The sequence below is a fragment of the Xiphophorus maculatus genome, chromosome 1 (assembly GCF_002775205.1).
Source record: "Xiphophorus maculatus strain JP 163 A chromosome 1, X_maculatus-5.0-male, whole genome shotgun sequence".
Taxonomy (NCBI): domain Eukaryota; kingdom Metazoa; phylum Chordata; class Actinopteri; order Cyprinodontiformes; family Poeciliidae; genus Xiphophorus; species Xiphophorus maculatus.
This window is the reverse complement of record NC_036443.1, coordinates 18531164-18553205: the sequence shown is the minus strand read 5'-3', so window position 1 is coordinate 18553205 and position 22042 is coordinate 18531164. Positions and strand designations below refer to the sequence as shown.

Here is a 22042-nt window from a genome sequence, read left to right as displayed (position 1 = left end):
AAACAGAACAATCTTTTCATGTTACAAGCACAAACTTTAATCTACTTGAGATTTTTTTTTTTTCAAAATCTGGAAAGTGTATCGGGCCTTTATATCCAACTTCGCTGTGTGGAAACTTTCTAGAACCAATAAGTCTTTTTGCATATTTCTAACAATTTTGCACATAGAAATTAAAATTCTTACACATTGTTCTTTGCAAAATACCATTAGTCAGACTTGATTGGAGAGTGTTTGTAAACATAAATGTATGTTTAGACTTTAACTTGCATACATTTATGGAGAAAGCCATAAGGTCATTGTTCCGCTGTAAGCCACGTCAGGTTTCTTCTTGGATTTCCCCGTATTAAGAATTATCCATGTTCTAATCAACTTTGACAGATTTCTCTTTTTCTATTGAATAAAGCTGTCTTCACAGCATGAAGCAGCTGTTGCTGTGTTTCACTGTGGGCATGGTGGATTCAAGCTGTGCAGTGCTAAATCCCCCTTAATGTTTGTGTGTTGGTAAAATGTTTTAATTTTTCATCTCATTTGACCATTTGTGGCAGGACTAGAACGCATCTAATTCCAAGATGACTTCTTATGTCTTTCTGTCAACATTGTCTATTTTTCTGTCATGAAGGGAAAATTTGTAGAGTGCATATCTAATAGTTGTCATGTCAACAGATTCTTTCCCTATCTATCTTCTTTGGCAGTGCATCAACCTGAGTTGTGGAAGACATTTAAGGGCCTCTTGGCTGCTCCTTCTTCTGCCTCTTAGTTTATATGGAAAGTCATGTTTTAGTAGCTTGTAATTGTGCTGTACTCTTTTTATTTTGGATTATGGATTGAACAGTGCTCGTTGAGATGTTCACGGTTTGGGACATTGATTTATAACTTAATACTACTTTAAGCTTCTCTACAACTTTATCCCTGACCTGTCTGCTGTTGGTTTTCATGATTCTGTTCTCTAATAATCTGAAGCCTTCACAGAACAGCTACATTTAGATTCACTCCTAGATTACTAGGAGTGAATCTAGTGATGTAACTGATTGCACTGGATTGTATTTGGAATGTAAATGAGGATGGTGTAATATGCACTCAACAATTATGTTTTTTTTCTCAAAGTTTTAAAACTATGCATTTCCTTCTACTTTACATTTCTGCACTTTGTATGACACAAAATCCCAAGAAATTACATTGCATTACAGGTTGCTGTTGTAATGTACCAAAGATGTAAAAATTACAAAATAGTAGTTCAAGGTTATAAAAATGTTTTGCAAGTTTTTGTAGGTGTGGGCGATATGACAGAAATTTATTTTATTTTTTTTTTACAGTAAAATCCCAATCTCAATTTCTCCACATACAGTGGAGCTCTTACAGAAATAATCAGTCCACCATCATTTAGGACAAAAAGCATTTCTAACTAAATTGAGCTTGCACTATTATGTGTCAAGCAAAATTGACATTTTAGAAATACATTGCTGTTTTTAGGACACTGTCTCCAATTGTTCTGTATGACATTATAAAACATTATCTTTAAATAGAAAAAAATTCACACAGGTAAAGTTTGCTCTTGTTAAATAATATGTAACAGTCTAAAAGTGTTGTATCATGTTTTATGGGGGAAAATTAACAAATTTACCAATTTAATATGATAATTAATGTTAGCATTATTCTTGGTAACAGTGGTATTTGTAAAATTTTTCATCATTTCATTAATCTCTCACCAACACACTCAGAATGTTTTCTGTACTAAGTGAAATCAGCCAGGGATAAATTACACCCTGTAGCCTGAAAACATAATAAACTCCGCATTTAGGCTGTGGGGTTTTTATGAGCAGTAAAGCTACTGTTAGCATGTTTAATTGACTTTATGCTCTTTGGAGTTCAGAGAGCTTTATGCCGTATTTAGATAAGGCTTTTATCATGAAGTTTTGTCATATTAGCTCTATGAATAAAGCCTTAAAATGTGGTATAATTGCCTTAGCTGCTCTGCCAAGTGTATTTAGTCAAAATGCCTTTTGCATTTTCATTTTGAGTGCTTCTTGTCCAATAAAGTTGACAAGCTGGTTGCTGGTTAAGCAAATAAACCACCAATCTGAAGTGTGTAAACATTCAGCTACATGCTTATTTACTCACCATTAGATCTAGAAGGGGTTGGGAAGAGGACAGCTCCCTTAGTGAGGACAAGAGCACTTATTTTGTTATACACTCAAAAACTCAGATTTTGTTTTTTTTAAAGCATTATTACTAAATATAGTTTTATTGGTAATATTATATTCAGTTAACTATATTAATGCTACTACCATGATATATTTTTTTTAATTGAGGGAAAAAGTGGAATACTAAACTGCTGTTTGTCTGAACAACCATGTAGAACTGCATTGCATAGAATGTACCTTATAGAAAATTTCCCTATCTATCTTCTTTGGCAGTGCATCAACTTTTTTTAAAAAGTTTTATTGGCTCTAATGGCCTTTATTTGATAGTGAATTGACAGGAAAGAGGGTAATGAGAGAAGGGGAGGAAATGCGGCAAAGGTCGCCAGGCCTGGAATTGAACCTGTGACGCCCGCGTTGAGGACTAAGGCCTCCATATGTGGGTTGTGCTTAACGCCTGCACTACCACAGACCTCACGTCAAATGCATCAACATTTTCTAATCCTTTTCAGTCTAATACACTATAAAATTGCACAACACTAGTGTCACTCTTTCTTGGTCATGAATAATCTTAATGCCTTTTGCATTTTCTGCTTAAACTGCCAACTACATTTCTACTGACACTATCCTACTTGGTCCTGTTAAGTTTTTGTACAGTGCAAAGGCATGAAATCAAAATTACAATGATTGGTTGGAAAACATGATGAGGAAACCTGCGCTCTGCCCCCATCTCCACTCCAAATAGTTATTGATGCATGTTACTGAAATATTTTGAGAAAAACACTGGGATTCCCACAGTTCTTAATGTGTATGTGTGTGTGTGTGTGTGTGTGTGTGTGTGTGTGTGTGTGTGTGTGTGTGTGTGTGTGTGTGTGTGTGTGTGTGTGTGTGTGTGTGTGTGTGTGTGTGTCTGATAAGTTTCTTCAGAGAGCTTATCAGACTTGCACTTCAACATTTGTCCATGCCGGCGTCAAGATGGCGCCGGCGCAGCTGGCTGCCTGCAGATGCAGCTCCCGTCGTGTGTGTTTGTCTGTGTATATTTGCTGTAACCGATTAATGATCCATGCTTGAAGAACCCAGGGTTCATCAGTTGGGCTTTCCACAATGGCTGGATGTGGTTCTGTCGATGTTCTCCGCGTTCGTCTGCTACTTTTTATACTCTTGGTTGCACAGAACCTCGCCGAGCGGAGTAGCGGCATTGTGTGCTCACGTGAACGGCTGATTGCGCTGTGTGGGCCTCTGCTGCTGCCCGGAGACGGGCCTGTGGTTCTGGAGGAGTTACGGAGGAGACGACGGGGCTGTGGGTCTGGAGCTAAACGGAGGTAGAAGAGGAGACGGCGCAGGCCAGCGTTACCAGCGATTATTGTGGGGAACATGAGGTCTTTGGTAAATTGGACAGACGAACTCACGGCGCTGGTTAGGACCCAGAAGAAGTACTGGGAGTGCAGGATCTTCTGCTTCACGGAAACCTGGCTACACTCGCTTATTCCAGACTACAGTGTGGAGGTTCCTGGATTTTCCTTGGTGCGGGGGACAGGGACTGTTCCAAGAGTCGGAAGAAGAGGGGCGGCGGGATTGCACTTAACGTCGTCAGCTCTGACACAGCCAAACTCCAGACTAAACACCCGGACGTTGTGATTGTGTCTTGTCTTGTCTTGTCTCTATGCTGTAACTGCGAAGTAATTTCCCTGCTGGGATGAATAAAGTACTTCTATTCTATTCTATTCTATTCTATTCTATTCTATTCTATTCTATTCTATTCTATTCTATTCTATATCACAAACTGTCACACACTGACTTCAGCCTTCTTAAACAGTGCCCAAATAATATTAATACCTTACTAAAAGTGTCTGTAATATCTTCCTTTAAGGACAATTTGGTCTTTGTTACAAACCTTCATGCTCTCTCTACAAGCCACCAAAAGTGTCATGCAGAGGCAAACTGTTGTTGCTGTGGCTACATGAACATGTGCACGAGCAATTTCTTTAAAGGTTAGATCTGAAAGTGAATTCTTGTTTTCTTTTCCTTTGACGTAGCAGCAATGTCTTGTGCAGAATTATGTGGTGAGAATCACACAAGTCTCTAAATTTTTCAAAAGAAAAAGTTTTCAGAAATCACCTCTTCTCATTTTGTTGGTACACATTAAAGTATGAGCTTAAATATGAGCAAGTTTAGGTATGTAGCTTTTTTTCTTTCAGCTACTTCCTCATCAACCAAGATCAACACATTACATTCATCGCCGTGTTCTATTGTTTCAGAGTTTTGATGCCGTCCTCAATTACTAAATGAAACATTGCTTGTCATTCTCCTCACCCTAAAAAAGTAAAGGAGAAAAAAATAAACAAAATATTTAAGTTAGAATTATTTTTAAAGGAAATATGTGGCCTCTGTGTTTGTGGCATCCTTTGTATAACTAAAAACATTAATTTTGCAACTTGCACTCAAACTAGTAGTTGGATTTATCTCCAGTTTTCAGTGTAACATTATACTATCATAAGAAAACATTAATTTAGCTCAAGATGTTTTTATACATCTGTGCAAATGCTCCTCATGCTTGTAAATGGTGATGTGTTCATGCAAGCTGATTTCCCCAACAATGTGTCACAGCTGCTGGTATGTTCTAATAGTTTAGTTGATAAGTGCGTCAAGACGAATGTGGAAGAATACCACATCAGATCCCATCTCCATTTTATGAACTATTGCTCCAAATTATAGATACTTACATTTTGAATGGTGGCCTATCAATGACCCCTTTGGATTTACTGCTGTTGATGATCTGTGCGCATGTGCATTTTAAACAAGAAAGCCGTTTTTGGTATAGCCATTTTAAACAAGAAAGTTAGTTTTAGTTATTCATACATCTTCCTTTTGTTTTTTTTTTCATTTTCTCTTTCAAGTTCTTTTTTGTAATTTTGTTTGACATAAATAAATATTTATGTAACTCATTCAGTTACATGAAAAATGATTGGTGTGATACCCTTAAAATGCAAAAAATCTGCAATTATTGCAATAAAGTTCTGCTGAAATGAACAACCAACTTTCTTTTACCAATTCTCTCTCTCATCAGATGAACAAACGTTTCCCTGTGTGCTCTTCTCATTCGTTTTACTCCTTTTTTTTCCCTCTTCATCTGCCGATTTCTCCCTTGTGCTCTGACACAGATTGAAGAAGAAATAGCTCGCTGGTACAAAGTAACCTTCTAGCAGCAATATGTCTCCTAGGCAGAGAACTGACAAAGAAACGCAGGTGAATATATTTACAACCTGGCTAATAATTTTGCATTCTCTCCATTATAGTGTTGTGTTGTCTGTACTGAAATAAACAGGCTCGTCGGTTTTCCTCAGTGGCTGCAGTGGTGTGTTTTAAGCCCCAAAGGGCAGCACATACTTTTAATAGATGGCTCCCACGCCAGAGAAGGAGAGAGAGAGAGAGGAAGACGGAGAGAGAGAAACTGACACATAGAGACAAGTTTTAATTGTGGTTTCAGGGGCCTTTTTCCCTTGTGGCGATGTCACTGGTTGTCAAAGCCAAGCCTCCAGGGACCCTCCGCTCTGAACAATGTTCTCGCCCATAGACCCTCTCATATGTATTTTTTTTCCTGGTATCTCTCAGCTCACTTTTAGCTGCATTTCCTTCATCTTTAGGCATTCATCTGTTTTCATTACCTTTGCTTTGCATTCAGACTCAGCACATACGAAGACCATATCAACCCTCTGCTTTCTGGGTTTATCTATTTCATCTTTTTTTTGTCCTCAAGTGTATATTTCTCTGCTGTCTATTAATATACAGTGTCTTATGGAAGCATTCATACTCAGATTTTGCCTCGTCTCTTTCACAAACCTCAATGGATTTTTATTAGAATTTAATATGAAAGATCAGCACAATTGAAGTCAGTAAAATAAGAGGGAAAATATACATGAGTTTTAGATATATCGTACAAATAACAAATCTGAAATGTGTATCATCCATATGTGATTAGATCCTTTTATTCTAACATCCTTGAAGAAAACCCAATGGAACCAATAGTAAAGGTCTTAGTGGTTTGTTAGAGAAAGTCAGTGAATAATCAGCATCGTGAAGACCAAGAACCAGAACAGATGGGTTAGGGACAAACTTGTAAAGACGTTGTAATCAACATGAAGCCATAATTACATAGAAATGCTTAAATGGCCTAGTCAAAGTACAGATTAGTGAACTCCATTTGGAAATTTGTTGTAGAGCTTGTAGCTCAAAGACACACCACAGAATAGTCAAATATTTCACTCTCTAGTAAGCAGAGCTGGTAGAGATAAACCACAAAAACTTGTAACTGTTCTTGCATTAAGATGGCAAAATTCAAATGTATTTCACAAATGGAATGTATCCTTTTCTTTCTATTTCACAAATGTGTACTACTTTGTCTTGCTCAATCACACATTCTGATTGCTACATGACAAAATTATAAAAAGCCAGAGGACTATATTTGTTTCTACTAGACACTATATCCCCTATGACAGGTGTGTCCAAATTCAGGCCTCAAGAACCGGTGTTATACATATTTTAGTTTTCCCCTTGGCGGTAGTTACCACCTCCTCAGCATGTCAGTGTTCTGGAGATACCTGCTAATGCGTCCTTATTTTATCTATGTGGTGTTGAACTAAGGCAATAACCAAAACATGCAGGATACCGACCTTTGAGGACTGACTTTGGACGCTTCTACCCTTTGCTGTTTGGTCTCATTTTTTGTTGTAATTCTGACAGAACCGGACCCAGTGTCTAAGCATTCCTTCTTGTAACGTGGAAATAAATAACTATTTTCTGTTTTCTCAATCAACTGTTATTCCAAGAAAAGATTACATTTCCAAACCCTGTGATGCTAGATTAGACCATTTCTGCTCAAGTTCTTCTCTGTTTAGGTGCTTGTGTGAAAAGATGTTTTATATGCTTGATCTATCACTCCAGTCAACAATCCTGTGTGTGTCAGTGAAACATGTGAAACATCTGAACGCATGCATGCGGCAGGAGTGCAGCTGTAGATGTCAAGTTGCAGTTAATGCACAGCATGCCTTGCTGTGTCCGTGGCTGTAAGCTGGACTGAAAGGTGCAGCTCTACTGGAGATAAATGTCAAGTCACTAACATCAACTTTGCCAACCTGGAAGCAATGGTTGGCCTACATTTCCTGAAATTTGAATGCATTATTAGTAGACAAACTAAGTGAAACCTTACCCTTTCACGTCAGTTGCACGTTCTCTAATGCCGAGTGTTTTTTTGTTGTTGTTGTTTGTCTTCTAACTGGAAAATGAGTACTGGTAATTCGAAATTTGTTTTGTAACATGCGGTCCTGTGGGGTCCTCCCTCTGTTTCTGTTTTTATCAACATCTCATATTCTCTTTACTGTTAAACAGGACTGATTGACTATAAAAGTTACTTAGATAACAGTGGTACCTGGGCTTTCAGAGGGACCCCTATTACATTACAATTATACAAGCAACCAATACTAATAAATCCAAAAAGCATAATATAGGATGACATGGTATTTTCAGAGATCTTGCTAAAACCTTGCATCAATATCATTATTGAGTGATCGGATTTCAAGCATCCTGCTCTGAATACGTCATTCAGACCAGGTATTTTAATGTGTCCTTCTGAGTGGACACATGAACCAGATCTCACTAACTGTGCTGTGTGCAAATAAACACAAGAGAGAAGACAGCTAGGATTTTCTTATGAAGGTTTCCCTCAGATGTTTTTTTTTAATATAATAATATATTAATATTAATATAATATAGAGCGAGATGGAGAGTGGTGTTTATTCAGCAGCCTGGCTGCTGAGAGACCCTGCTCTCTTTTCTTTCAGGAAAGTCTGCCTGTCTTGAAAATGCATTTTAATCATTCCTGAGAAGGAGAAGCCAATTTCTCATTTTCTGTCAGCCATTGTGGGCATGGAATTTAAAAAAAATACAAGTATTAATGTCCACAGTACAGATTGCTGAACACATCCTTTACTAGGTAAACTTGTGGCTGATACAGTTGTTCTGATCATCCAATCAAAGCTTGGAAAATGTCTGACATCACGTGGGCCTTCGAGCAGGTGCTGTGAGGTGAATCTGTAAGCTGGTTAAAAGAACAGTTCCCCTGCTATATTGATTACAGGATGTAGGCTTGCTCTATGGATTGTGAAGACCCTGGGCAGATTAGATTAACCTTGGCAACACAGAGAGACTGAAATCTGATTGAAAGTGCACTAAATTTAATTGAACAAACATTAGAATTTAAGTTATAGATATATTTGTTAGGGTTTCCTGGAAAGAAGATTTTTCAGGCCCTGACAGCCCACCACTGGTAGATCATTAGGAAACTTTTAAAACTGCTTATGTCAGAGTTTTTGTACTGTGACCACAAAAGCCCTCTGAGCCCCTTCTCGTAAACCTTAATTTTGTGATATTTTCATAGCAGTTGTAAGATACTTCTAAGTTTAAAATTAGATTTGTGACTGGCCAATACAATGCTTCTGATTCAGATCTTAGAAGTATTTTTGTGAACGTGCCCCTGTACTTTTTTGTTAATATGGAGGCGATTGTTATCGCCAACGTCTTGTGGACTTATTGAGGTGGAGAGTCAGGCTCTACCAGCTGTCAAAAACCACTTCCATTAAACAAAGAGGAAGATTGTTTAGCAGCTGCAGCAAACACTCACTTGCCTCTTTTCTGTTTCTCTGATAGAAAACAATGCCAGCGTCTACCAGGAATAAGAAGATGAAAAACTCTTGCATGCATAATGTCTTTTGATTTTTGTTTTACAAACATGAAATATGCACAGAATAGGTACATGCACACACAACTACACACATGTCGCTACTACAAAAACACATGTGCGTCATGCACAGCCAGAGAGTAGCGCACGGGCACATGATGCCAAAGCCTTATCTGGGCGGCTGGCCCATTTTTCTGGGAAGCAACAATGACTTCCTTATACTGCAGAAATAATCACAGAGCTAAGGTCACTGGGATTCTGGGTGTGCATGCGTGGGCGTGTTTGTGTGTTTGTGAATGAATAAGACACTTGGAGATTAAAAAAAGAATTGTTAGAAATTTACTGCTGTTTTTATGGGATGTGTTGCTAATGGAGGTTGAAGGCATGTGTTGGCAGGCAGGTATTCCTCCTGACAAGCAGCTGATGTCTGCATGTGGTCATCCTGGAGTCAGCTTTGTAAAATGAATAGATGTTAGTAGTTGCTCATTGCATTATTTCAATTGTTGGTTTATTAGCTGCTGTTTCTGTATGTTATGCATTTTCTAATTCTTGCTGGGACAACTCAGAGCCAAAGTTGATGTTGCGGATTGTTTCATGCGTATTTTTAATGTGCTTCTTCTTTTGCCTTTCTCTCTTTTTTCTCAAGGAAGAGGAAATGTTTCGACCCAACATGTTTTTCCTCCTGCTTCTTCCACCCATCATATTTGAATCTGGATACTCTTTACATAAGGTATGGTCACATTTTTAACTGTGCACCCTTATTTCCAGCACATACCCCTTGATGAGTTAAAGTGGCAATTCCAGGTTCAACCTGTGGACAAAAAAGGGAAAAATGCAAATAAAAAGTGCAGTTTATGTAGGTGGTAAAACAATAATTACCGTAAAAAGTAATGACTCCAGAAAAAATGAGGCAACAATGTGCTGAATGAGCATGCAACTCACAAAGAATGATATGTCATATGGTTTTGGGTTGGGCCGCCTTCTGACTGAAAAGTCAATACAGTTGGGTGTGCTTAGTTTCTGTGGGTTATTATTCATGTTCTCGTCCTCCTCCTCCTGTTTAAAAAGGCTGCTGAACGGCAGCCATTGCCATGCCCGTCTACAAACAGTGGCCAAGTTTATATATCCAGCAATCATCCAGTTTTCTTGGGACCACTGGCAGCCATATCGTTAACTGCAGGATCATAATTGTGTGAATGCTTAGAACATTAATTCAGTGGGGGAAAACACCACCTCAAAGGACAGCTGTGTTTTACAACATTTTTGCACTTTTTACCACATTTCTTTTAATACTTTGTAAAACCTAATTTTTTAAAACAATAGCATTTAATCTTTTCCTGTTATATTTTACAAGGCTGGAACAAACAGGGATCTTTTTTTTTTTTTTTTACTATTTCTCCACTTTCTTTTAAACGTCTAAAATTTCCAATTCTCTATTTTACATTCGTCATTGTTTTTTTAAATGGGATGTAAATTTAGTTCAGGGATATTTAAATCCAGGCCTTGAAGTTCTGTGTCCTGAAGCATGTAGGTCTGTCTCTGGTCAAACATACATGAATCAAATGACTGAATCACCTCCTCTGTATGCACTCAAGTCCTGCCAATTCCCTCAGCATTTGACTAAGGTGAGTTTAAGCAAAGACGCGTCTTAAAGTTGCAGAACCCCAGACCTAAAGTCCTGGAGTTGAAGGCCACTGTTATAACCAATAAATGCCACAGAAGAAAGGTTTAGTGTGTTTGCACTGAACCATTTCTGGGTTAAACTTCCGCATGTATTTTGAATCATTCATCTGCACAACTGAAAATTGGTCACACTAAATTGTCTAACGTCAGAGTGACTAATTAACTTGACAGCCTGTTTTTCCTCCCACAGCCTGTTGGGCTGCGGGAGGAATGCAGAACCTGGAAAGAACCCAAGAATTTAAACTCTTTACAGAAACGCAACAGGTCGGATTTCAAACGCCAGAACCTTCTTCCTGTAATTCAACAATGCAGCCTGTGACATATTTATGTTGCAGGAACAGGAAGTATTTCCAGCATTTCCAGACACAAACTGAATTCATAAACTGAAATGTAAATAACAGGAAATACTTTTTTTCCCATTTATTTTAGATGACTTTCTTAGGGTGCCAGTCAGTTTGGCAGTGGGGATTCTATAATTAGAATATTTCTTATTGTGGGATTTTCGTTGCCCACTGAAAACATGTACTTAAATTCATGTTAAATATTTTTTTATTTCCTATGTCCTATTTAATCACTACTGTGATTAAATAAAAAAAACGTTCTAATGTTTTGGTGTGCATATCTGTATTTGTATCTTGAGTGTCAATCAATTTAGGAGTGGCAGTGAGTTATTGCCAAGTACAAATCATTTCATATGCCCACAGCCTTTTCTTACATACGTATGTACCTGTACTGTGGCCTAGCTTTCATTATAATGCTGGACACATGCTATATAATAGTTCTATTTGACATTGCATACTGTCCATGAATATCTGAACTGTGTATTTGTGTGTGTATTCAGGGTAACTTCTTCCAGAACATTGGCTCCATCACCCTCTTTGCTGTGATTGGTACAGCTATCTCTGCCTTCATAGTGGGCGGAGGTATCTACTTCCTAGGCCAGGTGAGACAACCAGCTGTCAACAAGTCTGGTATTTAGGAAAAGATATTTTTAAAATTGCTTTTCCATAAATGAAATGTTAAGGGAAAAACTATTATTTTTCTACTAGAAAGCCAAATGTTAATGAATATGAAACTAGTGTCTGGATCATCATGTCTAGAATCTCACAGTGGACCTTTGTCTTTTCTTTTTTTTTTTCTGACAGGCTGATGTGATTTATAAGATGACCATGACTGATAGGTAAAGTTTGAATAGAACCATTTGCAATTTTGTTCATGTAAAAGAAAATATTTCACGTATAAACATTGTTTCTTTCTGTAATTACATTGAAGTAAATTTTAGGATGATGTCCTTTGCTGACACAAACTGCTTACTATGAACATGGTTCGTTCTGACTGAATGGTTCTAGAAAGTAAGATGATATATCAGACGTGTCTCACAAACATAATTACGTACCCATGTGTTATTAGGGTGGAACTTTGGGTTGTTCAAAATTTTTTCTTGGCCCACATTCAAAGGTGTGTAACTTGGCATTAGGCACAGTGTTTGCTATTCATATTCTTGCCTTTAAGGAGGATATGTCTTTCAGCCTTCCTGCTTGCATGTTTTTGTACGATTGGTCACAAACTGCTCAAACTATACTTTTTGATATAATTTGCAGAATAAATCCTTACAAAACCAACAAACAAATGTTTGTTGAACGTGCCTGAACACCTTTGACTAAACACACAGTCTTTTCTGCTCACAAAGATCTGTAGTATTTTCAGTATTTTTTTGGTAAATTATTTTAACTTCTCCTTTTTGTACAATAGTAAGCCAGAATTTCTGTAAATGTCTTCTGATATTTTAACAGTCAAATTTGCCTTCCCATTTCAATCCAACTTCCTCATTTAGGTCACAAATGTTTTTGCTTTTTTTTTTTTTCATGTGAACTCTAGCGTTCTTAAAAGTTGGAAAACTTGTTTTGCATGGGGCTGTTTTATGCTTATGTTTTGCTCCTTTGCTTCACAGATACCATTACGTTAAAGTTATTTTAATTTGTTATAGCACAATCTTCTCTTTCTAATTCTCTTCAATCACATTGCAGCTTTGCTTTTGGATCTTTGATCTCAGCTGTGGACCCTGTAGCCACTATTGCCATATTCAATGCTCTCAACGTGGACCCAGTCCTCAACATGCTGGTGTTTGGGGAGAGTATCTTGAACGACGCCGTCTCCATCGTTCTCACCAAGTAAGAGTCTTACTGTAGTTGCTTTAAGCTCTTCCACACTTTATGATGACACAGATTTACATTACCAACTGCCTTCATGATGACACACAGAGCGTATTTATCCAAAACAACATTACCAGAAGTCCATAATACTCAGACATTGCATAAAGTTATGGGTCGTGCATCTTGCAAATATTTTCGTATTCTAAAACTTGTTTCCATTCTAAAAAATGGAAACACTAAATTGTTTTACATTTAGTGACATTATAACCGTAAACTTGAAAGTGTTTTACTGGAATTTCATGTGATAAATTAACATTATTAGAAAATATTATATCTAGTGTCTTCAACATAACATACCTCTGATAAGTAGATGTATTTGTCTTGTACTTTTATGTAATTTCTGAATACAATAGGTTTTACCTTATTTTTCCTTTTGGAATTTCAGAATAAAAGAGGGCTGGATGCTGACTACAGTTGTCAGATTTTGTTTATTTTCTAGTAAATTTTCTAAATCCTTCTGCTTTGCTATTATGCACTACTTTATGTTGGTCTATTATATGAAATCCAAATAAAATAAATCAGTTTGTGGCTGTAATGTGATAAATTGTGAGAAGGTTCATGGGGTGTTAATACTATTACAAATCACTGAACATATAAAAACACAAAGTTGTTTTTACAGAATCTAACTGATGCATAAATCATGTATTTATAGCCTTGTAACTCAGAATGTTGTGCCCTAGCCTTGTTTAAGGCCAACATTTAGTTGGGTCCAGTGGAATAAGGTGCAATTTTAAAATCTATTGAAGCAGAAAAGAACACAGAAATTGTCATAACAGTTTTGAGAAATATTTTATTATAATGCATAATTTACAAAAAGAGATACTCGTCTTAAAAGGGGTCAGCAGCGTGTACCTTTAACCTAAATTTCCCAACACTGTTGCTATGCTAATTAGACAATACGTCTAGATCGTGAAACATTTTTTTAACCCAAGTGGTGACAATATTGCTGTATGTTTCATTAGCATGAAGTCAAAGGCATAGTTTTGAAAAAGCTAAAATAAATGACCACAGCAGGTGATCTTAGAAATATCTCACATTCACATCTGAGGTAAAGCTTGTCAAAAAGGGGCTTTAGATATTCATTGATTAAAGAAGGCTAAAAGGAATCTCCATGGTAACTTTCATAGTCATTGACACAGTGTTCACACAAGGTTTTTCTCAGCAGTTTCTTATATTGACAGGGAGTCATAAGTGTGACTAGTTAGGAAAGTGGTTTTTGCAGAATTGTTTACACCTCTTGAACTTTGCTACATTTTGTGTTCTATTATAACTGAGAAATGTAATATGTTTCATTGGGATATTTTAATTCTTTAAAGGAGCAGTATTATGTTAAAGCAACTTTTTTGAACTTTACATCTTGTTGTAATGTTATACCCTGGTCAAAAACATACTTGGAGTGTTGCATTGATTCTTTCATGCATGTTAAAAAAATTATTTGACCACCCGTGGCAGCCGTTCTGCTGTGCAAGATGCCTGGGTGGGCCTAGTACCCAGAGTTCGAGACGCAGCTCTTCCTTAGAGCTTCACTTTTTAAGCTTCTGAGTTTTCGCTTCACAGAGTGCCCCCCTCTCAGTTCCTGCAGACTAGCCAGTAGCAATTTGCAAATATCTGGTGGAACAAGCACAAGCTACTTCTTAGTGCAGCACTGGTAAAAATGTTGTTAAAGGCTAATGGAGAAGTTAACATAGCAGTTACTTGATTGAGCTATAAAATGGCCTGTCTGGAGAACACATAATACTGTCCCTTTAAAGAACTTAAACAGCTCGATCTTTGTTACTCTGCATGTTGATTCCGGACTATAACTTCATATCAAGTTAGCCTGAGGCAATGTCGTAGATGTAAGAAATACTTTTTTTTACAGTTTTTGCTGAAAATTTGCAATAAACACACAATTATGCATTAGCAAAAGATGAATAGAAATGCTGTTGCTTTTGAGTGAATTTAAACTTCAGGGACTCTTTAAAGCAGGCTCGAAAGATAAAAACAGACTTTGTAGTAAGGTCAATGTAGCATTCAAAAGTAAAAATAGGAGGACACAACAGCACAGCAATCAAGACGTCACCACCCATCTAAATTGACAGGCTGTTCACGCAGAGCATTAATCAGAGCAGCCAATCAGCACATGGTATCTCAAGAGGAACTGCAGAGATCCACAGCTCTGTTTGGAGAATCTGATGACAGGTCAGCCAGGCATGCGGTCTAGTCAGTTTTGAGAGTCACAAGAAGAAAGCCAATGGAAACTTATTTGCACTTTACCACAAACCATCCAAAAACATAAACAGGAAACACTTTTATTGGGAGAGACGAAAATAAATCTTTTGGCCTGCATAAAGTCTAACACTGTGTATTACCCTAAAGTTTGCTTTGGAATATCACAAAAAAAACCCAATAAAGTCCATGCAGGTATGGTCATAACAAGATAAATTGAAGAATTTTAAGGGATATAAATAAGCACAGAATGTATTTATTCTTAGTTGTTTTTTTGTTTAGAGAGCCTAGCTTTTTTAGTTTTTCTGCTTAAGGCTCTGAAGCTAAATTTCACAGGTTTCCATTTGGGAAGGTGTTAACCGTGTGCACATGGTTCAGGTTTCAGACGTCACTCTTCTCATTCACTTTAAATGAGGCGACATCTTGCTTGCTTTTTCCTGACCCTGCTTGTATTTGTGGGGTGAGACACAGTCTAATATTTAATTAATTCCATGAATCAGATCAAATGGTAGAGTGAATGATCTACAGTATATATATATTTTTTTATTTTCTTTAATTTCCTGTTATCTAGATGATGATTCCCAGCCAAGAGAAGCTTGGTGATTATATTTAACAATCATCACGTAAATATCTCCTTCTGCCTTGTCAGTAGCATAATTAAATATATATATAAGATCAAAGTTTTATGGTAAATATTCTTGTCCTTTTTCTGATCACAACACCACGCCCTCTTTTAAAAGTTTTGTTATCTATTTGAGCCTGGTAGACTGTAAATTGTTCAGTTTTTCTTTTACAGATTAAACTAGTAAGATTGTCTCGCTCCATCTGGTTCTTGAGGGTTACACAATAAACTGTGACAGGAAAGAAGGATGAGAATAGAAACAGTGGTTTCTGTTGTCTACCAACAGGAAAAAGAATCATATCATCAAAATCTCCCCGCCCTACTTTTAGACACATCCACATTGTCACCTGTTGAGGATTAATTTGCTTGAAACTTGACGTGTTGAATGTAGAGTGGCTTACACAGCATTCAGCTTTTCAGTGTTTTTATTTTTGATTTTTGTAGATTTCTTTAGATATTGAGAGATATGTTGATTTAAATGTCTTTGACACCAGACACTACTCTCTGTTATTAGTTTCCACTCAGAGCAAAAGAACTGTTTGCACTTAATCAGCAAACATACTGAGCCGCAGACAGAAACTAGCTAGACGAGTTTCATGGAACCTAAGAATTTACAGTTTGTTTGTAATCATCAGTGACATTCTATTCTCTGTCTTTATGCTCACTCTATACCCACCTTATCTCACAGTTAGTTAATAGTGTAAAGTGATCTGAAGTGTCAGGGTGCCCCTGCAGAGTAAATGAAACCATTAATAATAGAAGGACTAAACAGACCTGGCAGTTTGTTTGCCGTTAACACCTTGCTTTGTGACTTTCTTAGAAAGCAACTTTACGGTTGAACCAGATTGTTTACAGCAGCAGGGCAGCTGGTTACTTCACTTTGCAACCTGATGATAAACAATACAAAGAGATTATTAGTTATAGAGTATTTTACTGCTGTTTTTTACATAACTGTATTTATCAGTAATTACAAAACCTCCGGTATCTTATAGGTTTTAGGAGAAAAATTGGACATCTACTACCTCCTCTTCAAAATGTATACATTACCTGGACATTTTTATTCTAAATATTCTTTAAAAAATGTAATATTACTGCGTGGGCAAAGTTTCTCTGGTTTGTTTCTCTTTAGGTTTGTGTCTATGGGTTTACTATTATCTTTTTAAACTTGCTTTGATCAATAGTGCTGCTGACTTTCTGTTAGCCTTTCATTTTCCTTTTAAAATTTGAATTTGTTTCACTTGTTCGGTTTCAGTACCTGACCAGGAACACATATTAATTTATCTTGTTGTTTTAAACTGGGCCAAGTGCATCAGAAGAATAGTACTGGTCTCATTTAAATTTGAAAAACCTCCAGCGAAGATCTGACCAGTTTCCAGCTAGCAGCTCTTTCAAAATCACCAAGTTGGCACAAAAAATTTGCTGCTTTATTTGTAACATTTGCTTAGTTTACTATTTTGATCTGTTCGGCTTGTAAAACAGGAACCACTTGCCTGGCTGCAGGTTACAAGGTGCGTACAGTCAACCTGAAACTGTTTACTTTTTTATTTTTTTAATGTCATGTAGTATGTGTAGACACAACCACTCATCCTTTAAGTTTAAAAGCTTTTTTTCTGATTCATTGGCCACTATCTAGTGGCTTAGTAAACCAAAAAAAAGACCTCAAAATGATTTTCATAGCCATTTTCAAGCACTACAGAGGAAGCAAATATAAATAACTGAAGAATGACTCTTGACTTTTGCAGTGCTGATCATGTAAAAATAAATGATTGTGGCTTAGATAGCATCCAGTTTTATTTTGAACAGGTAATTTCCCATGTCATGAAATGTACGAAAGGGTTATGCAAAGTAATCTTTTTTTGTTTACCCAACAAGATTTTGATGATAGGATTACAAACATATTTTAATCCGCTCATGGACTCTTCCACCAGCATCAGTGGTGGAGTTTTACTGCCCTCTCATGTCAGACTGAGGTATTACAACACAGAAGGTACAGGGATTTTGCCATCATCAATCATTCTCTCATTTTCTTGCCTTTCAGCACAGCAGAAGGCTTTTTTTCTCGCTCTGATAACTCCATGGTAACAGGCTGGGAGACTTTTGTGCAAGCGCTGGGGTATTTCCTCAAAATGTTCTTCGGTTCTGCTGCTCTAGGAACTCTGACTGGACTCATTTCAGCTCTTGTATCCTGACTGGTTTGCTGAGTGTGCCTCTTTGTGTTTCATATTTGTGTTTCCCTGTTTTAGTTTAAATTTCTTAACTCAGCTGTTTAGTTTCTAAAACACTTTGACTTGAGGAAGACGCCATCACTTGAGTTTGGCATGATGATCATCTTTGCATATCTTCCCTATGGCCTAGCAGAAGGAATCAAACTGTCAGGTGGGCACACATGTTAAAAGACATACACTTATACACACAGTTGCAAGTTTTCAGTTTATCTGCAGTTTTTGCTGAGCTCCTTCTCCCACCCACAGGCATAATGTCTATCCTATTTGCGGGGATTGTGATGTCTCATTACACCCATCACAACCTTTCACCAATTACACAGATCCTCATGCAGCAGACGCTGCGCACAGTCGCCTTTATGTGTGGTGAGTAATTTCCTGCTTAGCTTTCTGGTTCCTCTCATTTAATTTCATTTGACATTTTCAGTTACTATTTTTAATTTCTGTCCACAGAGACTTGTGTGTTTGCTTTTCTTGGCCTCTCCATCTTCAGCTTCCCACATAACTTTGAAATATCCTTTGTCATTTGGTGCATTGTAAGTAGTTTTTATGCAAAGGCCAGCACAAAATGTTGGTGTGAGTTGAGTTGGATTCAAAGTGTTTGATTTCTGTGCTTCTCTGTGTAGGTCCTGATTCTTCTTGGCCGAGCAATCAACATTTTCCCTTTGTCTTTCTTGCTGAACTTTTTCAGAGATCACAAGATTACGCCAAAGATGATGTTCATCATGTGGTTTAGTGGTGAGATAATAATTTTGCAAGTTAATTTATTTTATAATTGCTTGTCAACCCACATCCTGTTAAAATGCTTGGGCACCAAACTCAGTCAACAGGAAATGATAGACCATTATTTCACAACACTGTTTAGCAAAAACCAGTTTGCAAAGAGTGCACACAAAAGCAAACTGCATTTCTGATATACATATATCTATTTTTTTAAAACTAATTTCACAATATTACTGTCACTGACATACAGTATAGACCAAAAGTTTGGACACAACTGTGTGTCCAAACTTTTGGTCTGTATTCAGTACAGACCAAAAGTTTGGACACACCTTCTCATTGAATTCAATTAGAAAGTGTGTCCAAACTTTTGGTCTGTACTGTATGTTTTAAGACACCACTCCAGAAACATGGGAGCTCCATTTATTCCTTGTGTTACTGTTTCATGTGATTGGATTGTGAAAAATTTAGATGTGGGTAAAATCAGTAATCAGTCCTTGATCACATTTCAGAATAGTCCAAAGTATTCCAATTATCTGGAGGTTCTTTCTCCATGCTGTTGTTTATTATTAGTCTACACTACCACCAGTCTGTGTCAGGCGGACAGTGGCTGCATCTTTGTTGTTTTATATTATTATTATTATTTGTGTACAGATATAAATAGTTGTGCTTCTTTGTTATTATAGCAATTGTCAGTGCAGGTGTTAGATTAAACTGCAAGCCTTTGCATGTGTGAATTACCATTCGTTCTGTTGCTGAGTGTAAAAACCACACCGTACTACAGGCCAGAAAAAAACTGAAAATAAGAAATAGTCACTCAGCCTTTTTGTTACATATACATAATTTATTCAGATAAAGGGAGGCTATAATGTAAAAGTGGCTGTTTAGAGCTTTATGACATGTTATGATATTATTCCCTCATCAAAAATATACCTGGAGTTTGATTCTTTCATGCATATTTGACGTATCCGTTAATTTTTGTGGCAGCCATTCTGGAGAGCCTAAACGCTTGTTCTCAAAAAGACGTTTGTGTCTGTTTCCACAAACCTCTTACTTGGAGCTGCAGTCTCCAGCTGAGTTTATGCCGCTCAGAGCACCCATCCACTGCACTTTCCCCCCTCCGCTCCTCCAGAGTAGCAGCAGCAGTAATTAGCAAACGTCTGGTGGAACTATTCATCTGTTGAGTGTCAGAAAGAGCAGGGGCTTCTTAAAGAGACAAAGGCCCAATTTTAGGACGTCAAATTAAAAAGTAATTTTTTTAAAGACTTTTTTGATGCATACAGCATTATATGTAACGTAGTTAGTTGATTGTGCTTTAAAATGACACTGTGTGCCTGGAAAATGAATAATTCCCTGTCATAATAGCAATATTAGATTGTGTAAACCTCAGTTCAAGTTATCTGTTTTATGATTTGCTTTATTTAAGAATCAGAAGCCTTCATTCGGAGCGGTCATAGAATTTTCGTAACTTCTAAAGAGAAAATGTCATTCTCTATCTTCTCTTCTATTCACAGCCACATGATTATAGTAATAAGACAAAAAAAATAGTCAGATAGATACTCCATAATCAGTTTATGGAGATTAGCAGCTTTTTAAATAAATTTTCATATCTTTCTTTTTGCTAGGGTTACGAGGTGCCATTCCTTATGCTTTGAGCCTCCATTTGGGCTTGGAACCCATCGAGAAGCGTCAGCTAATCGGCACCACAACCATTATTATTGTATTATTTACCATCCTCTTCCTTGGGGGCGGGACAATGCCGCTCATCCGCATTATGGACATTGAAGACAGCCAGTCACGGCGAAAAAACAAGAAGGATGTTAATCTCAGCAAGACGCAGAAAATGGTAATGAAATCAAAGCAGCACTTTGGTTGGATGAATTGTTAGTTGGCTGTCTCCATCTATGTTAGCTGGGCCATCTTTTCATCTGCAATCTGGTCCTTTTTGCTCACCACAGAGTGGGAAACATCAAAGAGGTTGAATGTGGCTTTGTGATGAGGACACTGAGTCAGCAGGGAGCATAGCTCTCTCCCCACACAGATGCACTCCATGGCATCGATACAATTTCCTAGGAGCAAGAAGACCAGCCATTGTGTTAAATATTTCAGTTGCCTCTGATGGCTCCAACTCTAGATAATGGATCATTTATTAGACGTACATTCCACTGTTGGGGATTCACTGTCAGCATTGGGTAGTGTGTCTGCCTTATGTCTCACCTATTTCCAAAGCTAACTATCAGCTGCCTGATAAAGTAAATTTTCATTTTCCCTCATTACTCTTATAACGTGTTGAAATTAAATCTTTGTTTGCATGCATCATTTTCAGTACTCTCTTTTAGGTTTTTTCTTTTTTACCCAGTGCTCATTCTTAGGGCCTCTTTCCTTTTTATTTTATTCTATTTGTCTGACTGCCTTCTTTCTCCTTGGCTTTTGTCTCCAGGGTAACACTATTGATACAGAGCACCTATCAGAACTGACAGAGGAAGAGTATGAGGCTCAGATTTTCCAGAAACAAGATCTAAAGGGCTTCATGTGGCTTGATGCAAAGTATCTTAACCCCTTCTTCACTCGCAGACTTACACAAGAGGTAAGAAAAACTTGTGTAAGCTAGATATTCTCCATCTGTTCAACACAGTTTGTAGTTTTCCCGCTTGTACCACACTCGTACAATTGATATGTTGTCAATTTTCCTGCTTAAGTTTATCATGATTAAACCAGCACCGTCAACGGTGATTAGTGTAAGACATGCAGAGATGCATATTTGGCTGTTTGGCCTTATGCAGTCTGTCAATGTGTCTTGAAGTTCTGGTTTGGTGCAAAATCTAGGAGTGAATACAAGTCTTCAGAAGAAGTCTTTTGCACACTGAGACAACTGTGGCTCGGTCGGAAAAGTATTCATCTTGAACTCTGAAGTTGTGGTTTTGAGGTCCTCTTGTCGCGTGTCAATGGGCCGCTGCACAATGCATTTATCTTGCCTATAGATCAGTGTTACGCCCCCATGGTCTAGGGGTTCTGGGGCGGTAACATGAAAATGTGTCCAGAGAAAAAGTGGAATGAAAGAATGATTTATTACAAAAGATGGCTTTCACAAAACCAAAACACAATACAACTTAACCCAATTAAACAAAAGTAAAGGACCAACAAATTCAGAAATCACTGAGTGCAAATTAAATAAGATGTTCAAACACGTCAGTCTAAAGTAACTCAAAACAACCCAAAAGAAAGGACAAAAGGGAGCACTAAAACCTCCCAAACACAAGCCTCTAGCTTTTTCAAGATTTATCTAAAGCAGATTCAAACCACTTAGCAAAATAAGCAAGAACAAAATTGTTCAAACTGTCCGAAAGCAGTTACCAAACACCAAAGGTGGGGGTCAGCTTTACGCAACCTCTTCCTGCTAGCTGCCCCACTGGAAGAATGAACTCAGACTTCTTTAATATGGTGCAGGTGGGCCTCATCAACGTATGATTGGCTTTGCTGATCCAATCGGGTGGCTGCTCTCC

The 22042-nt window shown here is 37.5% G+C and overlaps 1 protein-coding gene across 1 annotated transcript in view; it reads left to right on the top strand.

Annotated features, from left to right (window-relative positions):
- slc9a8 (solute carrier family 9 member A8) overlaps window positions 1-22042 on the top strand; it is a 31602-nt gene that overhangs the window by 5512 nt on the left and 4048 nt on the right. Inside the window, exons 5-15 of the mRNA XM_023336767.1 lie at window positions 9518-9601; window positions 11396-11497; window positions 11700-11734; window positions 12582-12725; window positions 17636-17777; window positions 17868-17973; window positions 18069-18185; window positions 18273-18355; window positions 18446-18557; window positions 20165-20385; window positions 20980-21126. Coding sequence (XP_023192535.1) covers window positions 9518-9601; window positions 11396-11497; window positions 11700-11734; window positions 12582-12725; window positions 17636-17777; window positions 17868-17973; window positions 18069-18185; window positions 18273-18355; window positions 18446-18557; window positions 20165-20385; window positions 20980-21126 — 1293 coding nt within the window. The remainder of the gene's footprint in view (window positions 1-9517; window positions 9602-11395; window positions 11498-11699; window positions 11735-12581; window positions 12726-17635; window positions 17778-17867; window positions 17974-18068; window positions 18186-18272; window positions 18356-18445; window positions 18558-20164; window positions 20386-20979; window positions 21127-22042) is intronic.